Source organism: Aquarana catesbeiana, linkage group LG07 (genome assembly GCF_042186555.1).
Source record: "Aquarana catesbeiana isolate 2022-GZ linkage group LG07, ASM4218655v1, whole genome shotgun sequence".
Taxonomy (NCBI): domain Eukaryota; kingdom Metazoa; phylum Chordata; class Amphibia; order Anura; family Ranidae; genus Aquarana; species Aquarana catesbeiana.
The window spans coordinates 44,861,096-44,887,549 of NC_133330.1; the positions used below are offsets into that span (position 1 = coordinate 44,861,096).

The following is a 26,454-nucleotide window of genomic DNA, read 5'->3' on the forward strand; positions in this document are numbered from 1 at the left end:
TACATGGACATATTTATTATGGATTTGTTTTGAAATACCCATATTCACCACCAAGTTCCCCTCTCTCTGTTTATGTCCCCCTTTCAGCTACTAATATACGGCCACATCCAGAGTGTGCCATATTAACCCCTTGTTTTTAAACTAGTCCTAAGGGTGCAGTTTATCTCCATTCCCTTTACAGCCAGTGTCCGGAGTGACAGACCTGCCACTACATTTAAGGATTTATGTACATTTGTACAATAATTAACAAAAAATTAGTTAGAGTTTATAACCCTACTGTTAAGGAAAGGTTTTGTAAAATCAGTGGCAGACACTGGATAACTTCCTATATAAGTATTGGGCAGAAATGGTATAAAACATCCAGAAAAAAAGAAGTGTGTACCTGGCCGTTCAATCTTTGCTTTACCAATAGGAACAACAAAGTCTTTAGACTGAGCTTCCTCGGACAGTTCGAATGGAACACCGTACATCAGTTCATTCTCCAAAAAAACCACTGTAAAGAACAAAAAAAAAAAAAAAAAATACAATTTAAAGGACCTCATCGAATCGATGAAGGGGAGTACTTGTCTGTTTGAATCCCTGTCAATCTTCTCACCTGGATTATCATCTCGGATTGAAGCTTTCAGCAGACCCTTTGCATCTACGGCATTCCAGGGACTCACGAACTTCAGTCCTGCACAGTGCCCATACCAGGCGGCAAAGCACTGAGAATGCTGGGCAGCCACACCGGCCGATGCTCCGTTGGGTCCCCGGAAAACGATTGGGACAGGGACGCGCCCAGCTGACATGTAATGGGTCTTAGCAGCAGAATTAATGACTTGATCAATGGCTTGCATGGAGAAGTTAAATGTCATAAACTCACATATTGGCCTCAATCCAGCCTGTAGGAATAAAAAAGAGTTAATATACAAATATCTGCACCAAAGCAAATGGAGTTCAGTGATCTGTAATGGACACATACCATAGCAGCACCAACAGCGATACCTGCAAATCCCATCTATCAAAAAAAAAAAAAGTCAACATTTATACATCTGACATAGAATAAGAACATTACTTTTTGTCAGCTTTTGATAAACCAGCTACACCAACACCCTAATTCAGCAGATGGCACAAAATTACAGTTTTACCTAGAAGTATGAAATGACTTCTGCCGCAGACAGCTCTTGGTTATTCTACTTTATTTTAAGAAATGTAAAATTAACAAGATTTCCCCCAATAGTTTTCCAGGACAGCCTTCTAACAATAGATTCCGCAATCTATTTCCTCAAAATTATCAGAAAAGCAGATAAAAGCCCCTTCTGCCAACATCTTCCATTAATGCCAAGTGGAAGGAACTACAGAGTAAGAAACTAATTTAGCAAGAACAAGGAAACCAGTGACTGAGATATAGGAATGCGGTCCTGGAAGATTCCTGAGAAGACCCATTACTAATGAAACATTAAAGCCTAGGTTTAGTAGGGAATAAATCAATCAGCACAAGGGACATTACTTGTCATCAAGTAGGATGTGTCCCTTGTGCTCCTGTCTGCTCTGTTAGCTGAAATTCTCCTTCATGGAGCAGAAAGTGTTAATAGAACTGAAGATGCTGCGACTGTCACGCCATCAAGAGTCCCTGACTACACCCGAACTTCCATTCATAGAAGCCGTACTACAGCTCCTAAGAACGACATGGACCTTTCCAGCAATCACTTGTCCTCCATTTATAGTTCACTGTGACACTAAGTTCTACTTTAGCAAAGGGAATGACATAGTGTGGGGGGGGGGGGGGTGCCTTTACACATAGCAGTATAAATACAGCTGTTCTGTGAAGCCCTCAGAGGTTTGTTAGAGAACCTTAGTGCACAAACAGCATCATGAAGGCCAAGGAACACACCGGACAGGTCAGGGATAAACTTGTGGAGAAGATAAAAGCAGGGTTCGGCTAAATAAAAAAAATAAATAAATAAAAAATCCCAAGCTTTAAAACCGAATCCGGTTTTAAAGCTTGGGATTTAAAACCGAAACCGAATCCGAAAATGAGAGCATGAATCAGAGAAGCCAAATACAGGGCAATCTTAGAAGAAGACCTGTAAAAGACCTGAGACTGGGGGGAGAGGTTCACCTTCCAGGAGGACAACGAAACATACAGCCAGAGCTACAATGGAATGGTTTAGATGAAAGCATTATCATATAATAGAATGGCCCAAAGTCCAGACCTAAATTCAATTGAGAATCTGTGGCACGACTTGAAAATTGCTGTTCAGACTTTTTCCATCCAATCTGATAGAGCTTGAGCTGTTTTTCAAAGAAGAATGGGCAGAAATTTCACTCAAGATGTGCAAATCTGGTAGAGACATCCCCAAAAAGACTTGCAGCTGTAATTGCAGTGAAAGGAGGTTCTACAAGGGTATTGACTCAGGGGGGCTGAATACAAATGTACCCCACACTTTTCACAGATTTGTAAAAGATTTGGAAAACAAATGTATCATTTTCCTTCCACTTCACAATTATGTGCCACTCTGTGTTGGTCTATCAGATAAAAATAGATTTGTGTTTGGTTGTAACATGACCAAACATGGAAAATTTCAAGGGGTATGAATACTTTTTCAAGGCACTGTATCTGTGAACATGGCACAACTTCAGGGATTTGGAAGGACTCAGAGATGGAATCTGACCTGAGCAAAAAATGCTTTATCCAGTATACTTCTTACCACACATTACCTCAGATATAGGAGTATCCATAATCTGTTTGTCACCATACTTCTTCCAAAGTCCCCTACTGATCTAAAGGAAAGAGGGGGAAACGACGGTACTGCATGGATTCCGAACTAAACACACTAAGCACCTTTTTTTTTTTTTTTTTTTTTTGAGCCTGAACACAAAAAGTGCTGACAGAGAACACCTAGAAATGTTATTGTGCTTTGAAAGATTTACCCAAGTTCTTAATTTTTTTTTTTTTTCAGAATTAAAAAAGCCCTTTCTGTACCTACACAGCCTCATAGCTGTATATCTGCAGCTTTAAATCATCACTGTGGGGTTATTTACTAAAACTGGAGAGTATGAAATCTGGTGCAGCTCTGCATAGAAACCAATCAGATTCCAGGTTCTATTGTCAAAGTTTAACTGAACAAGCTGAAATTAGAAGCCGACTTGTTTCTATGCACAGCTGCACCAGATTCTGAGTGCTCCGGTTTTAGTAAATCTGCCCGTTCCTGCGACTGCTAGTCTCACGAGATTTGTAGTGAAGTTTGGAGATGACACGACTGTTCACAAAAATATATATGGTACTGTCCCTATCAGATTATCGGTCAGTCTGGAGGGAAACCAAGGAGAATAAACCTGCGGCTGGGCCAGAAGGTTAAGTACAAAAAAAAAAAAACACACAGTAGGGCCCAACACATGGGAAAATCCAGTTGCATGATATTCAAGAAGGACAAAATAGGTTTATTCCTCTCAAGGCCTTTCAAATAATGTATTTACACTCTGCATCTGGTTACAGTTGTTTTATTAAGCTTGCCACTACTTTGTTGGCTTGTTTCCAATAGTGCCTTTTATGCGACTTTGTTTTTATGTGTAATAGTCTCTTCCTTTTGAGAATGAGGTATCCTTTTTTCCCCCATATTATCTCTCCATCTATTCCCCCACAGACTTGAGAAAGAAGTGTGTTCCTCTGAAATGTGTTGCCAGCCACTACCCATTCCTCAGCTACCTGAAAAAGCCGCTCTGCATAGCATGTATGTGGAGAGCTGCAAGTTTGTGCTCTTTATCTTTGCCTTCAGCCTTTTTGCGATATCATCTGTACTATATCTTGTTCTACTATAACAATTACTATCATTCCTTGCCCCTTGTCATCCTTGGCACGGACAAACCATTGGACCTTCACTCAGTGTACACAGAAGACTGAACTGCTATTTACCATCTAGTGCCTTCTGCCTCCTGAGGCTGACAGCTCTCCCCATAATGAACCTTTTTTTTGTGGCCAGTCCCTGATCCATAACTGGTTCAGCTGTACATCAAGGTTTTGTAACTTTCTACAGTCATAATGCAAGCTGCTGATTCAGCACATAGTTTCCTTGACATCTCTCCTTGCACCGATTCGCAGCCAGCTGTGATTTCCGGTTTCTGGACTTACAGACTGAACTTTCTAATCTCTAAGACAGTGAACATCAGAGCCTGAGTATTGACAGCTCCCCCCTCACCTAGACCACACTCTGCAGATTTCTGTTATACACAGGCCAATCTGTTGGATCCTTGTTAGGAGTGCACACTGCAGCCCTTTCACAGCCTCCCTGTATCTAGTCTTCATCCTGAAATCGCTCACTACTACTACTACTACTACTACTACTACTACTACTACTACGACTACTACTACCACTCATGAAACAATCTGCTGGGTCTCAGTCCTGCAGTTTTACACACTCCCCACCGGTGTTTACAGCTATGACTGACAGCTGACAATTCTACCCATCTTTCCTCTGTGGCCAATTGTGGAGCCACAGATGTGCACATGGACCAGTTTCTCTGACACTATGGGGTTGATTTACTAAAACTGGAGAGTGTAAAATCTAGTGCATTTCTGCATAGTAATCAGCTTCCAGGTTTTATTGTCAAAGCCTAATTGAACAAGCTGAAGTTAGAAGCGGATTGGTTACCATGCACAGCTGCATCCGATTTTGACCTCTCCAGTTTTAGTAAATCCACCCGTGTTTCAGTTTACTTACGGTCCTTCTTGCGTATCATACAATTGTGAATTGTTTGGTCTTTTTTGCAAATTATTTTGACAATAAAAATGTCCAACAAACCACATCCAGACACGTTTAGCAGCAAGGATCATAGAGCAGAAGGGGATCAAATAAAAATAAAAAAGTCACAATACTCTGTAAGAGATATGATAATGCATAATGGTAACAAGTACAAATCATCAAAAGAGAGAAATAGGGAAGCCAGAATCACAAGCACTCCTCCATATGGAGCAGGGGGCCATGAAATGGTCATTTAACCCTGAATTTAATGATCCTTGTGCCAGGCAATACTGTTTTTTGTATTCACTATTCCTGTCGCTATAAAGAAAACTTTACACGAGGCCTTGCAAGGATTTTTTTTTTTTTACTTTGACTTATTTTGTGGCTGTATTTCCCTCCACCTCTCTTGTGGGTTCTTGAATAATCTCCCACCAATCACCAGTCATTGTGGGCAGCTCTGACATGATGAAGCAAGGCCCTACCTCTAATGCCGCGTACACACGAGCGGACTACACGTCGGACTGAACTCTGAAGGACTTTTCGACGGAGTTCCGACCAAACAGACTTGCCTACACACGATCCCACCAAAGTCCGATTGTTTCGACTGTGATGACGTACGACCAGACTAGAATAGGGAAGTTCATAGCCAGTAGCCAATAGCTGCCCTTGCGTCGTTTTTGGTCCGTCAGACTAGCATACAGACGAACGGATTTTTCTATAGGAATCAAGTCCATTGGAAAGATTTAAAACTTGTCCTATTTCTAAGGTCCATTGGATTTTTAGACAGAAAAGGTCCGATGAAGCCCACACACGATCGAATTGTCCGACGGATTTGTTCGGTCGGACCTTTGACAAGATAGCTGCATCTACTCAGAGAATAAAGCATGTAATGAGGAAAAGCTTGGCTGTAGGGAAAGCACAGACAATACTGGTGATGACTAGTCCTTTGACCTCTGCCTGTTTTTTTGGGCTCAGCTTTCACAATAGAAGTCTTCTGAAATAGGTCAGCGCAAAGATAGCAGTGTGTTACTATACATATAAAATAGATATTAATGATCAAACTTGGTGTCACTTTTGGGTTGATTCTGTTTTATTCATCTTAGACTCGGATGTAATGGCCCGTGTAACAGAGTTCCCAAATCCTAATACTGCCAACATGATGGGATTTCACTCACCTAATTGAAATTTTCATTAATTTTATATAATGAAGAAGTCAACTGAGTGAGGCTTGATCAGAGTCATCAATAAAAGTAAGGCCCCTTTCACACGAGGCGGACTCCGTTTCTACGGAGCCCGCCTCGGTCCGCCGGCTCAGCGGGAGATCTGTCCGTTGATCTCCGCTGAGCCGGCGGATGACAGGTCCCTCTCTGCTCACTGAGCGGGGAGGGGCTTGTCAGGCGCCGCTGACGCCTATGGAGGGATCGGATGAAAACGGACAGGATGTCCGTTTTCATCAGATCTCACCCGATCCGCCAGCGACGGACCTGGACGTAGAGCCATCCGTCTGCTTTTAGCGGATCAGACGGGGTCGGATGTCAGCGGACATGTCTCTGCTGACATCCGACGCTCCATAGACTAACATGGAGCGCCCGTTCAGGTCCGCCGTCAAAACTGACAGGCGGACCTGAACGGTCCGATCGTGTGAAAGGAGCCTTAGACTTGTGGGAGATGAGTGATTGCGGCGGAGGGGAGGAAATGATCGGAGATATGGTTTTTGGACTTTTGTCAGCTTTCATTGGTTTCCAGAAACTAAAATAATCCACCTATGTACTCTACCTTATAGGCTCCATCGTATTGTGCAACTTCCTCTCCTAGCATAAACACCCGCTCGTCTCTCTCCAGCTCTTCATCCAAAGCCTGGTTCAGAGCATCCCGAACAGTGATCTAAAACAAAATCATTTTTTTTTTCTAAAGAAATTATTTACATTTACAAAGAAAGAAAGAAAAAAAACAACATGTACTGAAAGATTAAAGAAATATTCAAAAAAAATTATACATCAAAGCTCCAGCCATGAAAATTGGCTGAAAATTGTCAATTTGCTAAATCATATTTCTGTCACTTTTCTTCTTTCCTGTGTGCAGTTGTTTCTATTGTAGGAGAACCAATGGCAGCTTGTCGGGGTCTATCAGAGGATACATAACTGATGTATTCAAACTGGAGTAAAAGATATATTTTCCGCTTTTTAATTTTCCACATTAGTCCTGGTTCACACTGGTGTGTTGTGGGAAACCCTGCGATTCAGTGCTGGTTCCCACATCGCACACTGACATCTACAAACCGCTGGGGGTGTCAATGTAAATGTAATGACACCCCCAAATCGGGTCGCAGATCGCAGTGCGAAATGTTAAATGGTGCAGGAATCAGATCACATAGGTTTGCACACCCACGAGATCCGATTCCAGTGCGGACAAAAAAAAAAGTCCTGCACCATTTTGGTGTGAATGCTATGCGATTTCAGCCATACAATTTGTATGGCTGAATTTGCATCACACAGACATCGCATGTGATCTGCACAGCAATGCGATGCGAATCACATGTGATGTCTGATCACAATATTGTGAACCTAGCCTTTCCCTGAGGGATAAGATCTCAGGTCAACAGGTGTTTTCCTGCATTTAGAAAGCAACAGGCACAAGTCAACAAAAATCCCACTGATTGAGTGTTACACATGGCGGTTCAGAAGCTGGGTTTGAGTTGAATTGTATTTCATTTTGGGCAGCATGTACTATTGAGGTGCGTTTGAATTGCAAGCAAAACAGATCACTTTTTGCCTTTGCTAGTCAAAAGCTGTGTTTTCCACTCAAACAGCAAGTGTACCTTTCGAACAGAACCCCGGTTGACACGAGTTCTACAATCCGATTATACAATCTCTGTACAATCCACTTTAGATTTAACAACACTATGTAACATGAGGACCCACCTAATCTTTCCAGTCAATTTGCATCCAATCAGACAGGCCCTTGTACTACGTAGTTGTTGGTAGATCTAAAGAAGATTGTAAGGTATGTATCAAGCATTAGGGCCGGGTCAGACTAGTGATCCTGTTGTTGATGGCGGCTCCTTAGATAAATAGAACACTTACCTGACTCTACAGAGCTGCTCCTGCGGTGGCCAATATGCTACACGATCTTTGTGGTCTCCAAGGGAACAGCATGGTGTGACACCCTTTTGGTGAGGCCAGTAAGGGGGTGACCCCATACAGCAGTGATGGTGAACCTTGGCACCCCAGATGTTTTGGAACTACATTTCCCATGATGATCATGCACTCTGCAGTGTAGGTGAGCATCATGGTAAATGTAGTTCCAAAACATCTGGGGTGCCAAGGTGTGCCATCACTGCTATAGAGGCAGTTGGGTGCTTTCTTTGCTCTGCTAGTGAATCTGTTACAATGCTAGTTGGTCATGGACCTAAAAACCAAATGGCCAACAATGTCATTACAAGGTAGATGTGTATGGATTATTTTTTAGAGAATATGAATATTCACAAAGGCTGGTGGGACTTGTAGTTTTCCACTCACAGGGCACTGTGAATGAATGACGTAGCCGGGCGGGGCGAGACGAGCCCTGTATGATCACGTTATTTTCAGAGTGACAGCAGATGCCTGTAAAAGATGTCTGCCCGCTGTATATGGGGGGGGGGGGGGGGGGGTGGCAGCAGATGCTGGAACAAGTTACAAGCTTCAAACAAAATATGGGTGGAACTGGAACATGTTCTAAAAGGTAAAAAAAAAACAACACTTAAACTTTTAACCACTTGCCGACCGCCGCATGTACATATACGTCAGCAGAATGGCACGGACAGGCAGATGGGTGTACAGGTACATCCCTTTAAATTTGCCGCCATGTGGTGGTGTGCGCCCTGCCGCTGGCGCGACCCTGCCGCGAGCTCCGTGAGTGTGATCGCGGGTCCCGCAGGGATACCCGCGATCATCTCACGGAGAGGAAGAACGGGGAAATGCTAATGTAAAAAAGCATTTCCCCGTTCTGCCTAGTGACACTGAAACTGATCACCGCTCCCTGAAATCGGGATCAGTGTCGTATCACACATAGCCTATCCCCCCCACAGTTAGAACACACCCCTAGGACACACTTAACCCCTGCACTGCCAGTTACATTTACACAGTAATCAATGCATTTTTAATCGCACTGATCGCTGTATAAATGTGAACTGTCCCAAAATAGCGCCAAAAGTGTCCGATCTGTCCGCCATAATGTCGCAATCAAGATAAAAATCGCTGATCTCCGCCATTACTAGTAAAAAAAAAAAAATATTAATGAAAATGCCATAAAACTATCCCCTATTTTGTAGACGCTATAACTTTTGCGCAAACCAATCAATAAACGCTTATTGCGATTTTTTTTTACCAAAAATATGTAAGAGAATACATATCGGACTAAACTGAGGAAAAAAATGTTTGTTTTATATAATTTTTGGGGGTACCGTATAACATGCACTTTTTTCCCCTTAAGATGAGGGGGAAATCGCAGGTGCGTGTTATACGCCGATCCCCGCCGATCTCCGCTGATTGTGATTAGAGGAGCGAACGGAGCCGACATACACAAAGCCGAGTGTACTTCGGCTAGACTCGACTCCTCCCGCAGTCCCGCCCATCTCCTCTGATTGCGAGAGGAGAGAAGCGAGCGCCGTCGACATACACAAAGCCGAGTGTACTTCGGCTGGACTCGGCTCCTCTCGCAGTCCTGCCCCTGACTGTGAGCAGAGCCGAGTCTAGCCAAAGTACACTCGGCTTTGTGCATCTCGGCGCCGCTCGTTTCTCTCCTCCGGCGGCGCCAATTTTAAATGACACTGGGAAGGCTGCAAAGACACTAGGAAGGCTGCAAAGACACTGGGAAGGCTGCAATGACATTGGGAAGGCTGCAATGACACTGGGAAGGCTGCAATGACACTGGGAAGGCTGCAAAGACACTGGGAAGGCTGCAATGACACTGGGAAGGCTGCAAAGACACTGGGAAGGCTGCAATGACACTGGGAAGGCTGCAAAGACACTGGGGAGGCTGCAATAATGACACAGGGCTGCAAAGACACTGGGGAAGGCTGCAGATGGACACTGATAAGGCTGCATTGATGGGCATTTAAATGTAAGTTTTTTCCTTAAACTGCCCTCCTAAAAGTTTTTTTCCTTAAAATTCTCTCCTAAACTTGCGGTGCATGTTATACACCGATAAATACGGTATTTATTATAGCAAAAAGTAAAAAATATTGCTTTTTTTTCAAAATTGACGCTCTTTTTTTGGTTTATAGTGTAAAAATTAAAAACCGCAGAGGTGATAAATGTAAGCAATCCCACATTTTTGGTCTTTTTTTCTTTTATATAGTAAGAGTGGTAATAGAGATGAAGCCATGGGGGACTCTAAACCTGCAAAACTCCATCTGCCTCTGAAATCCCACATTTGTCTGAAAGAGTCCTTTAAACATTAATGTTTAGTATCTTTGGCACAATAAATTCCATCATTTTTTTATATCTAGAATTACTTTACAGAAATGTACCTTTTTACTTCTGTAAAAACGTCATCAATAAAACATTTTATCTCCTGTTTTGATTGCCAGGAGTTTTGTCGCTTATCCTTCCCAGCTGAACGACCCAGAAATCTCACCTCTACCCAGCGACCCCCCGCCCACCGACCAAGACATCATGTGGCATGAAGATTCCAAACCGGGCACCTTAGTTTGAAGCGGCCAATTCTTCATTCCTCACCTCACGTGCCTTGCACTAATTGCCATACCATAGGACTTGTCGGTGCCCAGATGGCACAGGTCTGCCATAACGAATTGGGCAACTTCCTACTGAATTTTATATTGGGCTTCCTATTACAAACCCTTGGGTATTAACCTCTTCCCAAAGGCCATATGTATATATGTGGCCTCTCTTCGGGTGGGCTTTAATGCAGAGAGGCTGCATATATTGTAAACATTTCTGTGCTCAGAGCTTTCCCAGCACAGTTTCCAGTAGGTACCAGAAAGCTCCTGATGCCTACTTGTGATTGGGAGCCAATCACAGCAATCACATGACCTGAATGCCCGCTTCTAAATGCTCCTTGCATTTAGAAGCTCTTAACGAGGTTGTGATGGGAAGGAATTAATATGCAACTGCCCCTCATTGCAGCTATAACATCCTCCACCCATTTTGGAAAGGCTGTCCACCAAATTTTGGAGTGTTTCTGCCCATTAGGCCAAAAGAGCCATTGTTTGGTCAACTATTTACTTTGGATAAGGAGATCTGGCTCACAATTGGCATTCCCAATCATCCCAGTGGTATTAAATAGGGTTGAGGTCAGGGCTCTGTGTAGGCCAGAGTTCCTCCACACCAATATGGTCAAACCAGGTCTTTATGAAGCTGACTTTTTATATACATGGACACAGTAATGGTGGAGCAAAACAGAGCCTCCTCCAGATTCTTACCAGAGGGTTGGAAGTACACAATTGTATTATATATACCGTAGTATGAACCATACCCTTCACTGGAAACACTTGAACTCAGTATTTCGAAGGGTTCTCTGATACTTTTGCCTACAGAGTAGGTGTGATGGTCAGGTCAAACTTTTGGCCATATATGCCATTAGTTGGACGGTTTCACAATGATTACCTCTGGTTGATCCTCCATATTGTAAAATAATGAATTGGGGAGTCCAGCTACGGGAGACTGATGCCCTTGTTTTGGGCTTGTGGGAGAGGAGCGGGGCACATCTACTACTAAACCTTACAACTGGAGTCTGTAGGTGACCATACACAGGACAGTTTTTCAGAGGAATCGACAAAGATTTGGAAGATGCTTAATGAGCATTTTGTTATTGAAATTATATATATGAGCGATAATTGATTTGCATTGGACAGAATAATATTTGCATTAGAAGGGCAGGTGTGATAAGTTGCAGAATCGCCAAGACTTGTTACATTTTGTGGCCCACACATAGTGGCGTGCACATGGAACTCTGATCCTTCACTCTTCTCCATAGAAGAGAAAGATTTACCAGCAAGCTGGAAAATCTCCTTGTGCATTTTCTCAGATCAGCCCAATGATACATGTACAGTACATAATCATTAAATAGGATACATAATAGTTTAGGGTCATAGGTCACTGGTGGCTCAGACTTTGAACAGTACTAGTTATTTGTTGGGTTCCAATTTCCCTACATGCTATATGATTGTTGTATATTGATTCTACTTCTTGGAAATCAGCTGTGTGCACAGAATAATTTTCAAGCTGGAAAATAGTTTTTATATACTGGTCATTACAATTGTTTTCATATTTTAAGCTGGCCATACATATCCTTGCAGCTATTTACCAGGAATACATTTTGATCCATGTCTCTGTTCAACAGAAGCCAAGAGGTCTTTTGACAGGCTTCTGCTGAATGGTCTTGTTGGAAAACCAGCATTCAATGAGCACATGCAGCCAATCGGCTGCAGCCCTGATCAGTGTATTCAGCTGGTGGTGAAATCCAGCTGTCAGAATACAAAAATAGCGGGGAGGATTTCCTCATCCACCTCAAATGTGTGGATAGGGAAATCGTCTCAGTTTTTTTTTTTTAACGAAAAAACGTGAGCAATGTATGGCAAGCTTTGCAATGCATCTGTGCCCAGACTATACTGTAAATAATCTAATATTAATGTTCTTTACAAGTTGTAAAAGCCTTAAAAAAAAAAAAGAAAGAAAGAAAGCTATTGCTGACCTCGGTATTGTGGAGCAATTCATTCTCAAACATTACAACAGAGACTCTAAAGTGGTGTTTCAGTCAGTTTCTAACAGCTTAGACCAGGCTTTCTCAACCAGGGTTCCTCGGGGTTCCCTAAACAGCGACAGATTGGTCTCCCACAGCAATTTCCCACTGACGTACAATATAAGGGGTCTACACTGACCACCAATGTAAAGGGGCTTTTCTCTTTTGGCCTCCAATGTGGGGGAGGGCATTTGTCACTTGACCATCAATGTAAGGGGACACTATAATTGCCATTTTTTTTTTTTTTTTTTTTTTTTTACAGGTAACTATTATTTGTTTAATTTATTATACTATAGAGAAGGGGCATGTTGATTTTTTTTTTTAAATCTGGGTATCAAATATCTAATTATGCAGTTTTCTTCATTCTTCAATTTAAAATGTTCTACAGCCTACTGATCATCCCAATGTTCTGTGATCTGTAGTTCTAGTAATATTTTAGGGGGGTTCCCTGGGACATTTTTAGACTGTAGAGAAGGAGGGTATGGGACTGTATGAAGGTTCATCCAAAAATCTACTAGTGTATGGTCTGCTTAAGAAGGGCTTGATTAGACGCACTGTTGGTATTCATTAGAGGGTTGGCCAGCTGCCAGAGAAAATACGAGAGAGGATCTGAGATGTCAGTGTCTGTTGTGAACATTGAGGATGGATTTTTCTTCAGTGCCTACAGCTACAGAGGTCATTGTTTTGTTTTAAAGCTCTTTTAATCATTTAAGCAGCCCATAGAAGATTGGATTTTCTTTCTTTCCACCAGGGGTGGTAGGAAAGAAATTCACTTGATTAACTCGACTGACTGTTGATGGGGGGAATCCCTCCTGCAGTGGTATTGTGTTCTGCCAGCAGGGGGGGCACGGGGAGCCTTCCCAGCCGGCGGAACACAATGATTACTGCTAGCAGCAGTAATCGCATGTAAAACAATGAGACAGGCTGGTTGTCGATCAGCTCGTTCATACATGGATCGAATCTCGGACAGTCCCTGATGAACCAGCTGAATTTCCATTCATGTATGGCTGGCTCGATTAAGAATATGTAAGTACAACAATGTCCATAGTCTAGGCACCTGTGTACTGTAATTAAAATTCAAAGAACCAAAATCATATCGCAACATTTTAAACTCTTGCCGGATCTCCTGCAAACTGTCCACCTGTGGTCAGACTTAGAGATGTAAAAAGCTGGCAGGTGAGACGACTTACCGGTGTCCATCCTAAAGTAATATGTCAGATTCGGTGGACACCAGTGAGTTCCATTACCTGTGGGGGGAGTTGGCCTTTAAAGATTATTTGATGGTACAGCTCGATTTTTACACATGATCACCAAAGTTTTTTTATATATATATATATAAATTAGTTATACCGTATATACTCGAGTATAGTCGAGGCCCCTAATTTACCACAAAAAACTGGGAAAAAATTATTGACCCGAGTATAAGACGAGGGTGAGAAATGCAGAGGGTCAACAATGCCCATCTGCAGCTGCATGCCTCCCTGTGTCCTGTGCAGCCTACCTGTACCCTGTACATGTGTGTCCTGTACATGTGTGTCCTGTACATGTGTGTCCTGTGTTCCTGTGTCCCTGTGTGCATGTGTCCTGTACATGTCCTGTGTGCATGTGCAGCCTCTCCATCCTCAGACGGCAGCCGGCGTGTGATGATAGTGTTCGGCGGCCATTCCACAGTTCAAAAGCCGCGCCTCCTCCTCGTCTGTGATAGGCTGACCGCTGACTGCCTATCACTGACATTCTCTCATTCTCATACCACAGACGAGGATGAGAGAATGTCCGTGATAGGCTGTACACTGACAGCTTTTCAGCCTATCACAGACGAGCAGGAGGCACGGCTTTTGAAAGCTGGAATAGCCGCCGAACACTATCATCACACGCCGGCCGCCGTCTGCCTGCATGACACGCTGATCGTGCAGACAGACGGTGGTGACTCGAGTATAAGTCGAAGGGGGCACTTTCAGCCCAAAAAAAAGGGCTGAAAAATTTAACTTATACTCGAGTATATACGGTAATCTGCTGGTCAGGTATCAATAATATCTTTGTTTATTATTTGCTTTAGAACAATTTTTGGAACAGGAATTCCTCACATGGTAGGTACGGGTGGAGAGCAAAAAGTGTGAAAAAAGCCCGAGTGTAGACTTGGGGTTTTTTTTTGGTAAATATTTTTTTTCCTGCTGATGTATACAATACGGTCTGAATTAATATTAAATTTTCTTATTTCATCACTTGTGTCTTGTGGATATTCATGTCTAAGTTTTTGTCTTTGGCTTTTTTTAAGGCTTGTCCACATATGCTACAAGGACTGCCACTGCTCTGAAAAATGATCTAGGCTCAGATCACTTTTCATGGTACTTAACAAAATTACCATGCACCCCAACAATGCGTTTCTTAACCGGTTCAATACAGGGCATTTTCACCCCCTTCCTTCCCAGACCAATTTTTAGTTTTTTAGCGCTGTCGCACTTTAAACGACAATTGCGCGATCGTGCGACGTTGTACCCAAACAAAATTGACGTCCTTTTTCCCCCACAAATAGAGCTTTCTTTTGGTGGTATTTGATCACCTCTGCGGTTTTTATTTTTTGCGCTATAAACAAAAGAAGAGCAACAATTTTGAAAAAAACACAATATTTTTTACTTTTTGCTATAATAATTATCCCAATTTTTTTTTTAAAAAACTAATTTTTTCCTCAGTTTCGGCCGATTTGTATTCTTCTACATATTTTTGGTAAAAAAAATCGCAATAAGCGTATATTGATTGGTTTGCGCAAAAATTATAGCGTCTACAAAATACGGGATAGATTTATGGCATTTTTTGCGATTTTTTTTCGTGACTGCGACATTATGGCGGACACATGGGACACTTTTGACACATTTTTGGGACCATTCACATTTATACAGCGATCAATGCTATAAAATTGCATTGATTACTGTATAAATGTGACAGGCAGGGAAGGGGTTAACCACTAGGGGGCAGGGAGGGGTTAATTATGTTTCCTAAGGGAGTGATTCTAACTGTAGGGGGCGGGGACGTACAAGGGGAGGACACCGATCAGTGCTCCTCTGTACTGAGAACACAGATCAGTCTCCTCTCAACTTACAGGACGTGGATCTGTGTGTTTACACACACAGATCCACAGTCCGGCCCGGTTAACGGGCAATCGCGGGTGCCCGGCGGACATCGCGGCCGCCGGGCACACGCACCGGGTCCCGAGCAACACGGCGGGCGTGCGCACGCGCCCCCTAGACGGCTGGGAAGCCCAGGCCATCATATGACGTCCACCCAGGATGGGAGATCCCATCTGTGGACGTCATTTGACAATGGCCGGGTAGTGAAGTGGTTAAAGTAGTGCATGCAGTAATGTGGTATAGTACTATTTCAACCCATTCAAATGCTGAAATCGCCAATGCGTGGCCCCTGTGTGGGCAAATTTTGTGTGCTAATGAAAAATTCAATAAAAAAGATTTTGCAAAAAAAATGCTGAAATCGCAATGCACAGAACTGCATGTGAATCACTGCAGAGCGTTCCTGTGCGATTCACATGCACTCACCCTTAAGCCTCATACACACGATCGGATTTCCGTCGGACAAATCCGTGGATTTTTTTCCTAAGGGCGTTGGCCGTGAACTTGTTCTGCATACAGAACTTTTTCAGCCAACTTTTACGAAACTACGTGGTTTTTCTGCTCATTAGCGCCACCCTTTGGGCAACTTCTGCTAATGTCTGATGGTTAGCATTGGTTCAGAGCGTGCGTGTTTGTACTTTGGATTTTAGTCTGACGGACTTGTGTACACACGATCGTATAATCCAACAAGACACATTTGTTGTCGGAAAATTTTAGAGCAAATTCCGACAACAATTGTCCGATGGAGCATACAGACGATCGGATTATCCGACAAAACCCTTCCATCACACATTTGTTATGGGAATATCCGATCGTGTGTATGAGGCTTTAGAATATCACCCCAACACATATATACAGTAGGTGGAATTACAGGGACATTTTTTTTGTCTGTGCCGTACATCTGCAGCACATAAATAGGTGAAATACTGAATTTAATGCACCGCAACAGACTGGTATTAAGGGGCCTTTAGAGTAATGGCATTTAGTTTGCTAAAGCCCTGTGTGCAGGGGTGTTGCTAGGTGGCAAAAAGACCAGGGGCTTCAGCCCGAAGTCAGAGTCCGGCACCGGGGGGGGGGGTTGTACTTACCTGACACGCACTGACCTACCTGACATACACTGACCTACATGACATGTCTGACACATACTAACCTACCTGACACACACTGATAACATAGTTGCCAACATTGTGAAAAAAAAAATATTAGGGACACTTTTTTGCATGTAGGGGGAGCCTTGCTATAATTAGGGGGCGGGCCATTTGTTTGTAGGCGTGACATAGCAAAATAGTAAAATGCGGCGCGCGAAGTTTGGGCATGGTTTACGCGGAATAGTGGGTGTGGCTTAAATGGGCGTGGCTCAAAAGGGGTGTGGCTGGAGTCTGAGTTGAATGAGGGATGGAGGGAGAAAGAAAGGACAGCAGGCCCAGATCCTACAACACAATAGAAATATGTGTATTCCAGAAAGTTTAACAAATCAGCAGATAAAGATACTCCAAACACCTGGGGTTAGCGCATCAATCATTCCGGCACCATGGTTGTTATGGTGTCAGGGTGATTGTAGTGCATTATTTCTATTACTACATTGTAATAAAAAATGAAATCATTCAACTCACCATAATGCAGAATCAGTGCAAGTCCCGAGCGTGTCACTTGCCACATCGCCTGCCACCAGATGCCATCAGGTGCCTCCCCAGCAGGGTCCGCCCTTGCATCAGGTGCCTCCCCAGCAGAGTCCGTCCTTGCATCAGGTGCCTCCTTAGCAGAGTCCGTCCTTGCATCAGGTGCCTCCCTAGCAGAGTCCGTCCTTGCATCAGGTGCCCCTCTAGCAGAGTCCGTCCTTGCATCAGGTGCCCCCAGCAGAGTCTGTCCTTGCATCAGGTGCCCCCAGCAGCAGTGGCATAGCGTGGGTTGTCAGGGCCCCGGTGCAAGGCAAGAAATTTGCACCCCCTAACCTATGGACTTTTAGCACTCCCCGGGTCCCTTCCCTTCCTACAATAGTACTTACCACAGCCTGATTTCTACACTGACCTACATGATTCCTAGACTGACCATTACACTTACATACCTGTCCACTGCACTGACCTATCTATCCACTACATGGACCATTACACTTACCTACCTGTCCACTGCACTGACCTACCTGATTCCTATACTGACCAGTACATTGACCTACCTGTCCACTACACACTGTCCACTACATTGACCACTACACTACACTGATTACCACTACACAACACTACCACTACCGTGTCCAGAAGATGGTACCTGCGGTGCGTGAGGATGTGGGGCTGACCTAGGCCAAGCTGGGGGTTCGAGGAGTCTTCCAAATGGAGCCTTGTGAAAGGGGGGAGCCAGGACCATCAGTGTCCCCAGCCAGCGGAGCCCCGGTCCTTCTATCAGTGTCCCCGCTCGTCGGACACACGGGGGCGGAGGGTTGGCGGCGGCGGCGGCGGGTGGGGGCTGATCACTTCCTTGTGTTCAGTGCCGTTTTTAGCCAAAAACATTCCCGATCTTCCCGGGACAAAAGCCAAATCCCAGGAAAATAATCGGGAAGAGCTTAAATCGGGACAAGGGTCCCAAAATCAGGATTGTCCCGGGAAAATCGGGACTGTTGGCAACTATGTGACCTACCTACGTGACACACACTGACCTACCTGACGCACACTGACCTACCTAGCTGACATACACTGACCTACATGACATGCCTGACACGTACTAACCTACCTGACACACACTGACCTACCTATCTGACATACACTGACCTACCTATCTGACATACACTGACCTAACTATCTGACAGACATACACTGACCTACCTGACACACACTGACCTACCTATCTGACTTACACTGACCTACATGACATGCACTGACCTATCTGGCTGACATGCACTGACCTACCTATCTGACATACACTGACCCACACTGACCTACCTGACATACACTGACCTACCTATCTGACATACACTGACCCACACTGACCTACCAGCTCTACCTGACATACACTGACCTACCTATATGACATACACTGACCTACCTGGCTGACATACACTGACCTACCTGGCACACATACACTGACCTACCTGATACACATACACTGACCTACCTGACACACGCTGACCTACCTGACACACACTGACCTACCTGACTGACATACACTGACCTACCTGACACACATACACTGACCTACCTGACACACACTGATCTACCTGACACACACTGACCTACCTGGCTGACATACACTGACCTACCTGACACACATACACTGACCTACCTGACACACACTGATCTACCTGACACACACTGACCTACCTGGCTGACATACACTGATCTACCTGACACACACTGACCTACCTATCTGACATACACTGACCTACCTTTCCTTGCCCCCTTAAAGCCCAATTTTATTTATTTAAAATTAGCCAAGGGGCAGTCAAATGCAGCCACTGTGCCCGTCAATTGCAGCCACTGTGCCTAGTCACATGAAGCCACTGTGCCCCGTCATTTGCAGCCACTGTCCCCCGTCAATTGCAGCCACTGTGCCCCATCATTTGCAGCCACTGTGCCCCATCATTTGCAGCCACTGTTCCCCGTCATTTGCAGCCACTGTTCCCCGTCATTTGCAGCCACTGTGCCCCATCATTTGCAGCCACTGTGCCCCATCATTTGCAGCCACTGTTCCCCGTCATTTGCAGCCACTGTTCCCCGTCATTTGCAGCCACTGTGCCCCGTCATTTGCAGCCACTGTGCCCGTCAATTGCAGCCACTGTGCCCCGTCACATGAAGCCACTGTGCCCCATCATTTGCAGCCACTGTGCCCCGTCAATTGCAGCCACTGTTCCCCGTCATTTGCAGCCACTGTTCCCCGTCAATTGCAGCCACTGTGCCCCGTCATTTGCAGCCACTGTGCCCTGTCATTTGCAGCCACTGTTCCCCGTCAATTGCAGCCACTGTTCCCCGTCAATTGCAGCCACTGTGCCCCGTCATTTGCAGCCACTGTTCCCCGTCAATTGCAGCCACTGTCCCCCGTCAATTGCAGCCACTGTGCCCCGTCATTTGCAGCCACTGTGCCCCGTCATTTGCAGCCAATGTGCCCCGTCAATTGCAGCCACTGTGCCCGTCAATTGCAGCCACTGTGCCCCGTCACATGAAGCCACTGTGCCCTATCATTTGCAGCCACTGTGCCCCGTCAGTTGCAGCCACTGTGCCCCGTCAATTGCAGCCACTGTGCCCCGTCAATTGCAGCCACTGTTCCTCGTCAATTGCAGCCACTGTGCCCCGTCAATTGCAGCCACTGTGCCCCGTCAATTGCAGCCACTGTTCCTCGTCAATTGCAGCCACTGTTCCCCGTCAATTGCAGCCACTGTTCCCCATCAATTGCAGCCACTGTGCCCCGTCATTTACAGCCACTGTTCCCCGTCATTTACAGCCACTGTTCCCCGTCAGTTGCAGCCACTGTGCCCCGTCAATTGCAGCCACTGTGCCCCGTCAATTGCAGCCACTGTTCCCCGTCAATTGCAGCCACTGTTCCCTGTCATTTGCAGCCACTGTGCCCCATCAATTGCAGCCACTGTGCCCATCAAAAGAGAGAGAGAGAAGAGAGAGAGAAATACAAAAAAGAGAGAGAGAGAAGAGAGAGAGAAATACAAAAAAGAGAGAGAGAAAGAGAGAAAAAGAGAGAGACAGACAGACAGACAGACAGTGACACAAGGTGAGAGAGAAACACCTTTTTTTTTTTTTTCTATAAACTTTGTTGTCCTGTCCCAGTCACAGGCAGCCACCATGGCCATTATCCAGCATGACTGGAGGTTGAGGGTGAGGGAGAAGGGGGCGTCGCCGCGCCATTGCCGTGCCGTTGTTCTCCTGACCTCCTGCGGCATATCACTCCGCCTGCTGTCAGTCAGTGGGCGGCGCCGCAAACAAAGCACATAGAGTCTGTGTAAACTGCCACCGCTGCTGTCTGCCTGTCTCAGTCTGATGGCGCAACCTATTTTTTTTCCTTCTCTGACACTCGGGGGACACTCGGGGCTATTGGCCACACATTCGGGGCTTCAGCCTCAATAGCCCCATGCTAACGACGCCTCTGCCTGTGTGTGATAAAAGCAAATGACCATTTCTTATATAAAACTTTTACCTTTTTTCATCCTTTGTTGCATCTCAGTGCTGCAGATCTCCTGCAGCTTTTATTTTACAGCTACTTCTTATTTCTCAGGGTGTGTTTCCTGATGATGGCAACTGGACCATGCCTGTGGACCAAACATTTTGAAAAAATATTTTTTTTTTACTTTCTGCTATAAAACATGATGTGTACCTCTAAACTGGCCATCATGTGTAAAGCCTTTTAACCATTTGACCTCCGGAAGATTTACCCCCTTCATGACCAGGCATTTTTTTGTGATACGGCATTACCGCGTTACTTTAAAGTGATTGTAAACCCTCCTTTTTTTTTTAACATAACAAACATGTCATACTTGCCTGCACTGTGCAGCTTGTTTTTCATAGAGTGGTCCCGATCCTCGTCTTCTGGGGTCCCTCGGCGGCTCTCGTGGCTCCTCTCTGCATCAGATAACCCCCCCCAGGAGAAGCGCTCTTCCGGGGGATTACCTTGCGGGCGCGTTCCCGAGTCCAGCATTCAGCGTCCATAGATACGAATGCCAGACTCTTCCCCGCCCCCGCGTCATTGGATTTGATTGACAGCAGCGGGAGCCAATGGCTGCGCTGCAATCAATCTATCCAATCGAGCTGGGACCCCGTGCAGAGAGGGACAGAGCGTCCCCGGCGAGAGAAGTATGGGGCTCAGACTGGGGTATAGCCGTGCTGCCCATTGATTTCAATTCGCAGGAGCGGTGGAGGAGCGGTATACACACTGCTCCTTCACCGCTCCAAAGATGCTGCTAGCAGGACTTTTTTTACCGTCCTGCCAGCGCACCGCTCCAGTGTGAAAGCCCTCGGGGCCTTCACATTGGAGACACAGCAGCGGCTCTTTCAGGGCGCATTGCAGGAGCTATTTTTAGCACTGTATCGCCTGCAAAGCACCCCAGTGTGAAAGGGGTCTAAGTGTAAAGTGTGCTGCTTTTACTAGATCTCAGTTTCTTATCCCTGCGAATATTTCTTACCTTTTCTTACCTTAGGAGAAGGTGTCATGGCTAAGTGCAAGTTTTTTTGTTTTTTTTTAAATAATGTTAGAGTCTCTGGGGTTGATTTACTAAAGGCAAAAAGATTGTGCACTTTGCAGTTGCTCCAGAGCTTAGTAAATGAGGTAAAGCTTCACTTTGCAAAGAATACCCAATCGCGTGCATAGAAAATAAGTATTAAAAAAAACACAATATTTGCTTGCACTTGATTGGATGTTGGAAGTCAGCAGAGCTTCTCCTCATTTACTAAGCTCTGGAGCAACTGCACTTTGCAAAGTGCACAGTCTATTTGCCTTTAGTAAATCCACCCCTCTGAGTCTGTCCTAAGTCTGTCCTCATTAAAGTGCAAGTTCACCTTTTTACAGAAAACACCTTACACTGGACCCTCCCCCCCTCCAGTCTGCTGTGCCATATTGCCACGATCTCCCCCGGTCAGGCAGTTCACCAATCTGGGGATTTGAAACCCCCGCGACTTAGGCTCCATTCACACCATGGTGTTCTGTTTTGTGGGCGGAATCGCTGCGATTCTGCCCGTGATTCGGAAACGCCGCAAATCACGGGACGCCCTTGCGATCCCTGCTATTTTGAATGATGCCAAATCACGGTGCGATTGTTGCCTGACGATTCGTGGTAAAATCACAGTGAAAACACGCAAACAAACTTGCGGGACACCCAACACCCAAAAAAAGTACAAGAACTTATTTTGGGGGTCAGGTGTCCCACGGTTCTGTTCGCGCTTTGGTGAGATTCAAAATAGCGGTGATCGCAAGAGCATCCCGCGATTTGCGGTGTTTCCGAATCGCAAGCAGAATGGTGGCGATTCCACCCGCAAAACAGAACGCCATGGTGATAATGGAGCCTTAATCGCATGTCAGTATTGCTAAGCTAGTAGGGATTACCGGGATTCTAATTGGTCAGACGGCGCTGACCAATCAGAAGCCCATACTGTCGAAACGGAGAGAAGACGCCACCAGGATTTCAAATCCCTGTACTGCTAAGGCGGCTTTTCGGTGTCTGAGAGCGGGAGATGGCGGCAATCTGGTACAGGGGGGATAGGGAGGGGTCAAGGTCAAGTGTAAGAGGGGGAGGGGGTACAGATTTTATATAAAAGGTGAACTTACACTTTAACATACAATTCAAGAAGCCCGACCTCTACACCTTTAACCCTTTGTTAGGACAGACAGTGTTCAAATCTATCTACAATGGATAATGAAGATCTGTCGGCACAGTACAGACGGGGTTAATTATGGCAAACACGGCTGCCCTCCCCCCTCATAAACAAAGAGAACTACCTAGAATTTTACCTTTCTGGAGGGTCCAGACTACAGCATCTAAATAGAAGGAACCAGCAATTTTTTTAAATTTTTACATTATGTGATTGGGGGACACGTGTCACATATAAAGTAGATGTTCTCTCAATTTGCTGCAAAAGTGGACATACACTTAAGGATCTTTAGTAATGCATAGTTGCCAACATTGTAAAAAAAAAAAAATGTGGGACACTTTTGTGGCTGTAGGCGGAGCCGTACAATAATTAGGGGGTGGGGCATTCGTTTGTAGGCGTGGCTTAGGAAAAATACACAAGTGCTGAAAAATGGGCGTGGGTTACGCGACATAGTGGGCGTGGATTGAATGGGCGTGGCTCAAGAGGGTGTGGTTAGAGTCTGAGATGAATGAGGGATGGAGAGGGAAAGGGGGAGAGGGGGAAAGGGGGAGAGGGAAATGACGGACAGCAGCCCCAGATGCTACACAATAAAAATATGTGTATTCTAGAAAGTTTAACAATCAGCAGATAAAGATACTCCAAGCACCTGGTGTTAGCACTTCAATCATCCCGGCACCATGGTTGTTATGGTGTCAGGATGATTGAAGTGCATTATTTCTATTATTACATTGTAATATAAAATGAAATCATTCAACTCACCATAATGCAGAATCAGTGGGATCCCTGAGCGTGTCACTAGCCACGTCGCCTGCCGTCCGTCCTTGCTTCAGATGTCCCAGCAGAGTCCGTCCTTACATCATATGTCCCCAGCGGAGCCCCCCCCCCGTGCTGCCTGCTCACTACCCGCCTATCAGTCTTATCAGCGAACATCAGTGGAGGAGAAAAATTACCTGTGTGCAAAATTTTATGACAAATTTTTTTTTTTCAAAATGTTCAGTCATTTTTCATCTGTTTAGCAAAAAATAACCCCCCCCCCCCGAGGTGATTAACCATTTCCAGCCCAAGGATGTCATATGAGGATCTTGACTTTCAGTGGGGATATCTGAATGATGCTACAGCTACCCCCCCCTCCCCCCTCCTGCTGCCATCTGGTGCTTCTCCAGGCTCTCCTATGACATCGGGGACCCGGAGAAAGAATTGGCCGCCGGATGACAACCATAGAGATTTCAGGTGACCAGGTGGTCACCAGTCATCTCTATGACCGTTAGAGGCCTGGGCGCGACGTTATGACGTCACTTCTGGGCTGCGGATGTAAACAAAGCCGCGACCGTGTGAAGAAAATAATAAAAATGTCATTTGGGTTCAGCATTGTATGACCGCCCAATTGTCATTCAAAGTGTGACCGAAAGCTGAAAATTGGCCTGGGCAGGAAGGGGGTAAAAGTGTCCGGTAGGTAAGTGGTTAAAGTAGATTTTTTTTCCCCACACAACATTGTGTGATATAAAAAAATTGCACCACCCACCATTTTATTCTCTAGAGCCTCTGCTTAAACCGATATGTAATGTTTGGAGATTTCTAAGTCATTTTCTAGCAAAAAAACCTGTAAGGGGTAATTGTCCATTTATGTCCAGAGGAAGAATAAAAGGAGAGGTACTTACCTGATCCTCCTCCCCGCACCATCCGCACCCCAACACTACAAAGGTGATTGGTGACCAGAGCAGGGTCCATAGTCCTGTATTGGATGTCAGGACACCAAAGGACAGTCCAGCGGGGGATGGTATGGGGGCACCTCCTGCTGGGGGAGGGGTGGAGGATCAGGTAAGTGAAATGTTTTCTCCTCTCCCCGGGGTAATACTAGTGATTAATCATTACAGAGAGGCTGCAGATGGTTCCGGATGAGCTCCATGTGGGGGAGGGGAACCTAGAAGAAGCGGATTATTCTATAATGAGATCTCGCCTATCCCCCCTGAGCAGATAAATCTCCGCTTCCTCTGAGCCCGATCCGTGTAAAATAGAACACAATAAATCCAGAAATCAGCGGCCTGCTTTTACTACCCCCCAGGTGTAGGATTGGGGTGTAGAGGAGACTCTGATAGTCAGCGATGTTCTATGGTAGAAATCCCCACACTGCCCCCTATAGTACATCACCTTCTCTGATTACCTCTACATAGAGGCACTAGGAAAGGCCTGCTGAATGTGGATGTGTGGTGGTGAGAGGGGGGATGGGCCCCTCAGCACACATCATAATACACATCTTATCATTCCATATAATATCATATAGAGACATAGACCCCTCCCCCTCTGTACCTGGGCGGAGTCATTATGGAGGATCTTCTCACTTTTCCCGGAAACGTCCAAACAAATCCAAACCAATGAGATCGTTCCAAAAAACTGTCTCCTCAACTGCGCATGCGTTGGATTCACAGCCTCCTAATACGCATGCGTTGGATTCCAGGATTCAAGGCCAACGCATGCGCAGTACGATCGCGGCAAAACCGGCCCCCAGTGCGCATGCGTCGGATTCCCGGCCGACGCATGCGCAGTACGATCGCGGCAAAATCGGCCCCCAGTGCGCATGCGTCGGATTACGTCCACGCATGCGCAGTACGATCGTGGAAAACCAGACTCCCAGTGCGCATGCGTCGGATTCCCGGCCAACGCATGCGCAGTACGATCGCGGCAAAACCGACCCCAGTGCGCATGCGTCCTATTCCCGCCCGACGCATGCGCAGTACGATCGCGAAAAAACCTAGCCCTAGTACGCATGCTTTGGATTCCCGGCCGACGCATGCGCATTAGAGTCCCGGGAATGGTGCATAGTTCAATCCTGTCATCTTTATAATTCGCTGTATATTCTGTATTTTATCTCTCAGTAAACACAGTGCGGACTCTGCGGCAATCACATTACTCAGCGCCTTCATGTTTCAACCTGAGGGAGAGCAGGAGAAGATCGGATGATAACCTAAAAAATCGGAGATTCCGCCCCCCCCTAAATTGCTATGTTGGTATCTTCCTTCTCTTCAGCGGTCACACAGTTCACTGCGCCCTCTTGTGGTGGCTCCGATCCTCACACCCCCTGTGTACATTCACATCTATGTGATGGCTGTGTGTGTATTCCTAGGTAGTGACAGGACACACAGGAAAGGTGATCACAGGGTGGGGGAGGGGCTCACATTCATCATTATACTAATAAGAAGAGGGATGTGGGGTGTAGATACTACAGCAAGGACTTTTGGTGAGCGGTGAGAAGATCTCTCTTATTTTATATGACAAAGAGAGTTTGTATCAGTTTTTACTATTTAACACTTTCACACTGCAGCGGCGCTTTGTCGGCGGGTTTGCAGCTCTGCCCCATTGTCTTCAATGGGAAGGGGCGCTTTAGGAGCGGTGAATACATCACTCCTATAGCGCAGCAAAGATGTGGCTTGCAGGACTTTTCTGACCGTCCTGCAATCGCTCCGCTCCAGTGTGAGAGTCCTCGGGACTTTCACATTGGAGTGAATTGAGCGGCTCTTTCAGGGAGCTATTTTTAGCACTATAACGCCTGCAAAGCGCCTGAGTGTGAAAGTAGCC

The 26,454-nt window shown here is 45.5% G+C and overlaps 1 protein-coding gene across 3 annotated transcripts in view; it reads right to left on the bottom strand.

Moving 5' to 3' along the window:
- LOC141103007 (pyruvate dehydrogenase E1 component subunit beta, mitochondrial) overlaps positions 1 to 25,314 on the bottom strand; it is a 33,398-nt gene extending 8,084 nt beyond the window's left edge. The window contains exons 1-6 of one of the 3 annotated variants that reach the window (XM_073592122.1): positions 25,189 to 25,314; positions 6,498 to 6,605; positions 2,701 to 2,763; positions 962 to 997; positions 596 to 881; positions 383 to 493 (exon numbers count right to left, since the gene is read on the bottom strand). In XM_073592122.1, the coding sequence (XP_073448223.1) occupies positions 383 to 493; positions 596 to 881; positions 962 to 997; positions 2,701 to 2,763; positions 6,498 to 6,539 (538 nt within the window). In that variant the 5' untranslated portion in view covers positions 6,540 to 6,605; positions 25,189 to 25,314. Of the gene's footprint in view, positions 1 to 382; positions 494 to 595; positions 882 to 961; positions 998 to 2,700; positions 2,764 to 6,497; positions 6,606 to 20,716; positions 20,740 to 23,640; positions 23,663 to 25,188 lie in introns of those variants that run through there. The other 2 variants (XM_073592121.1, XM_073592124.1) reach the window with 2 other exon arrangements.
- Positions 25,315 to 26,454: the final 1,140 nt, after the last annotated feature.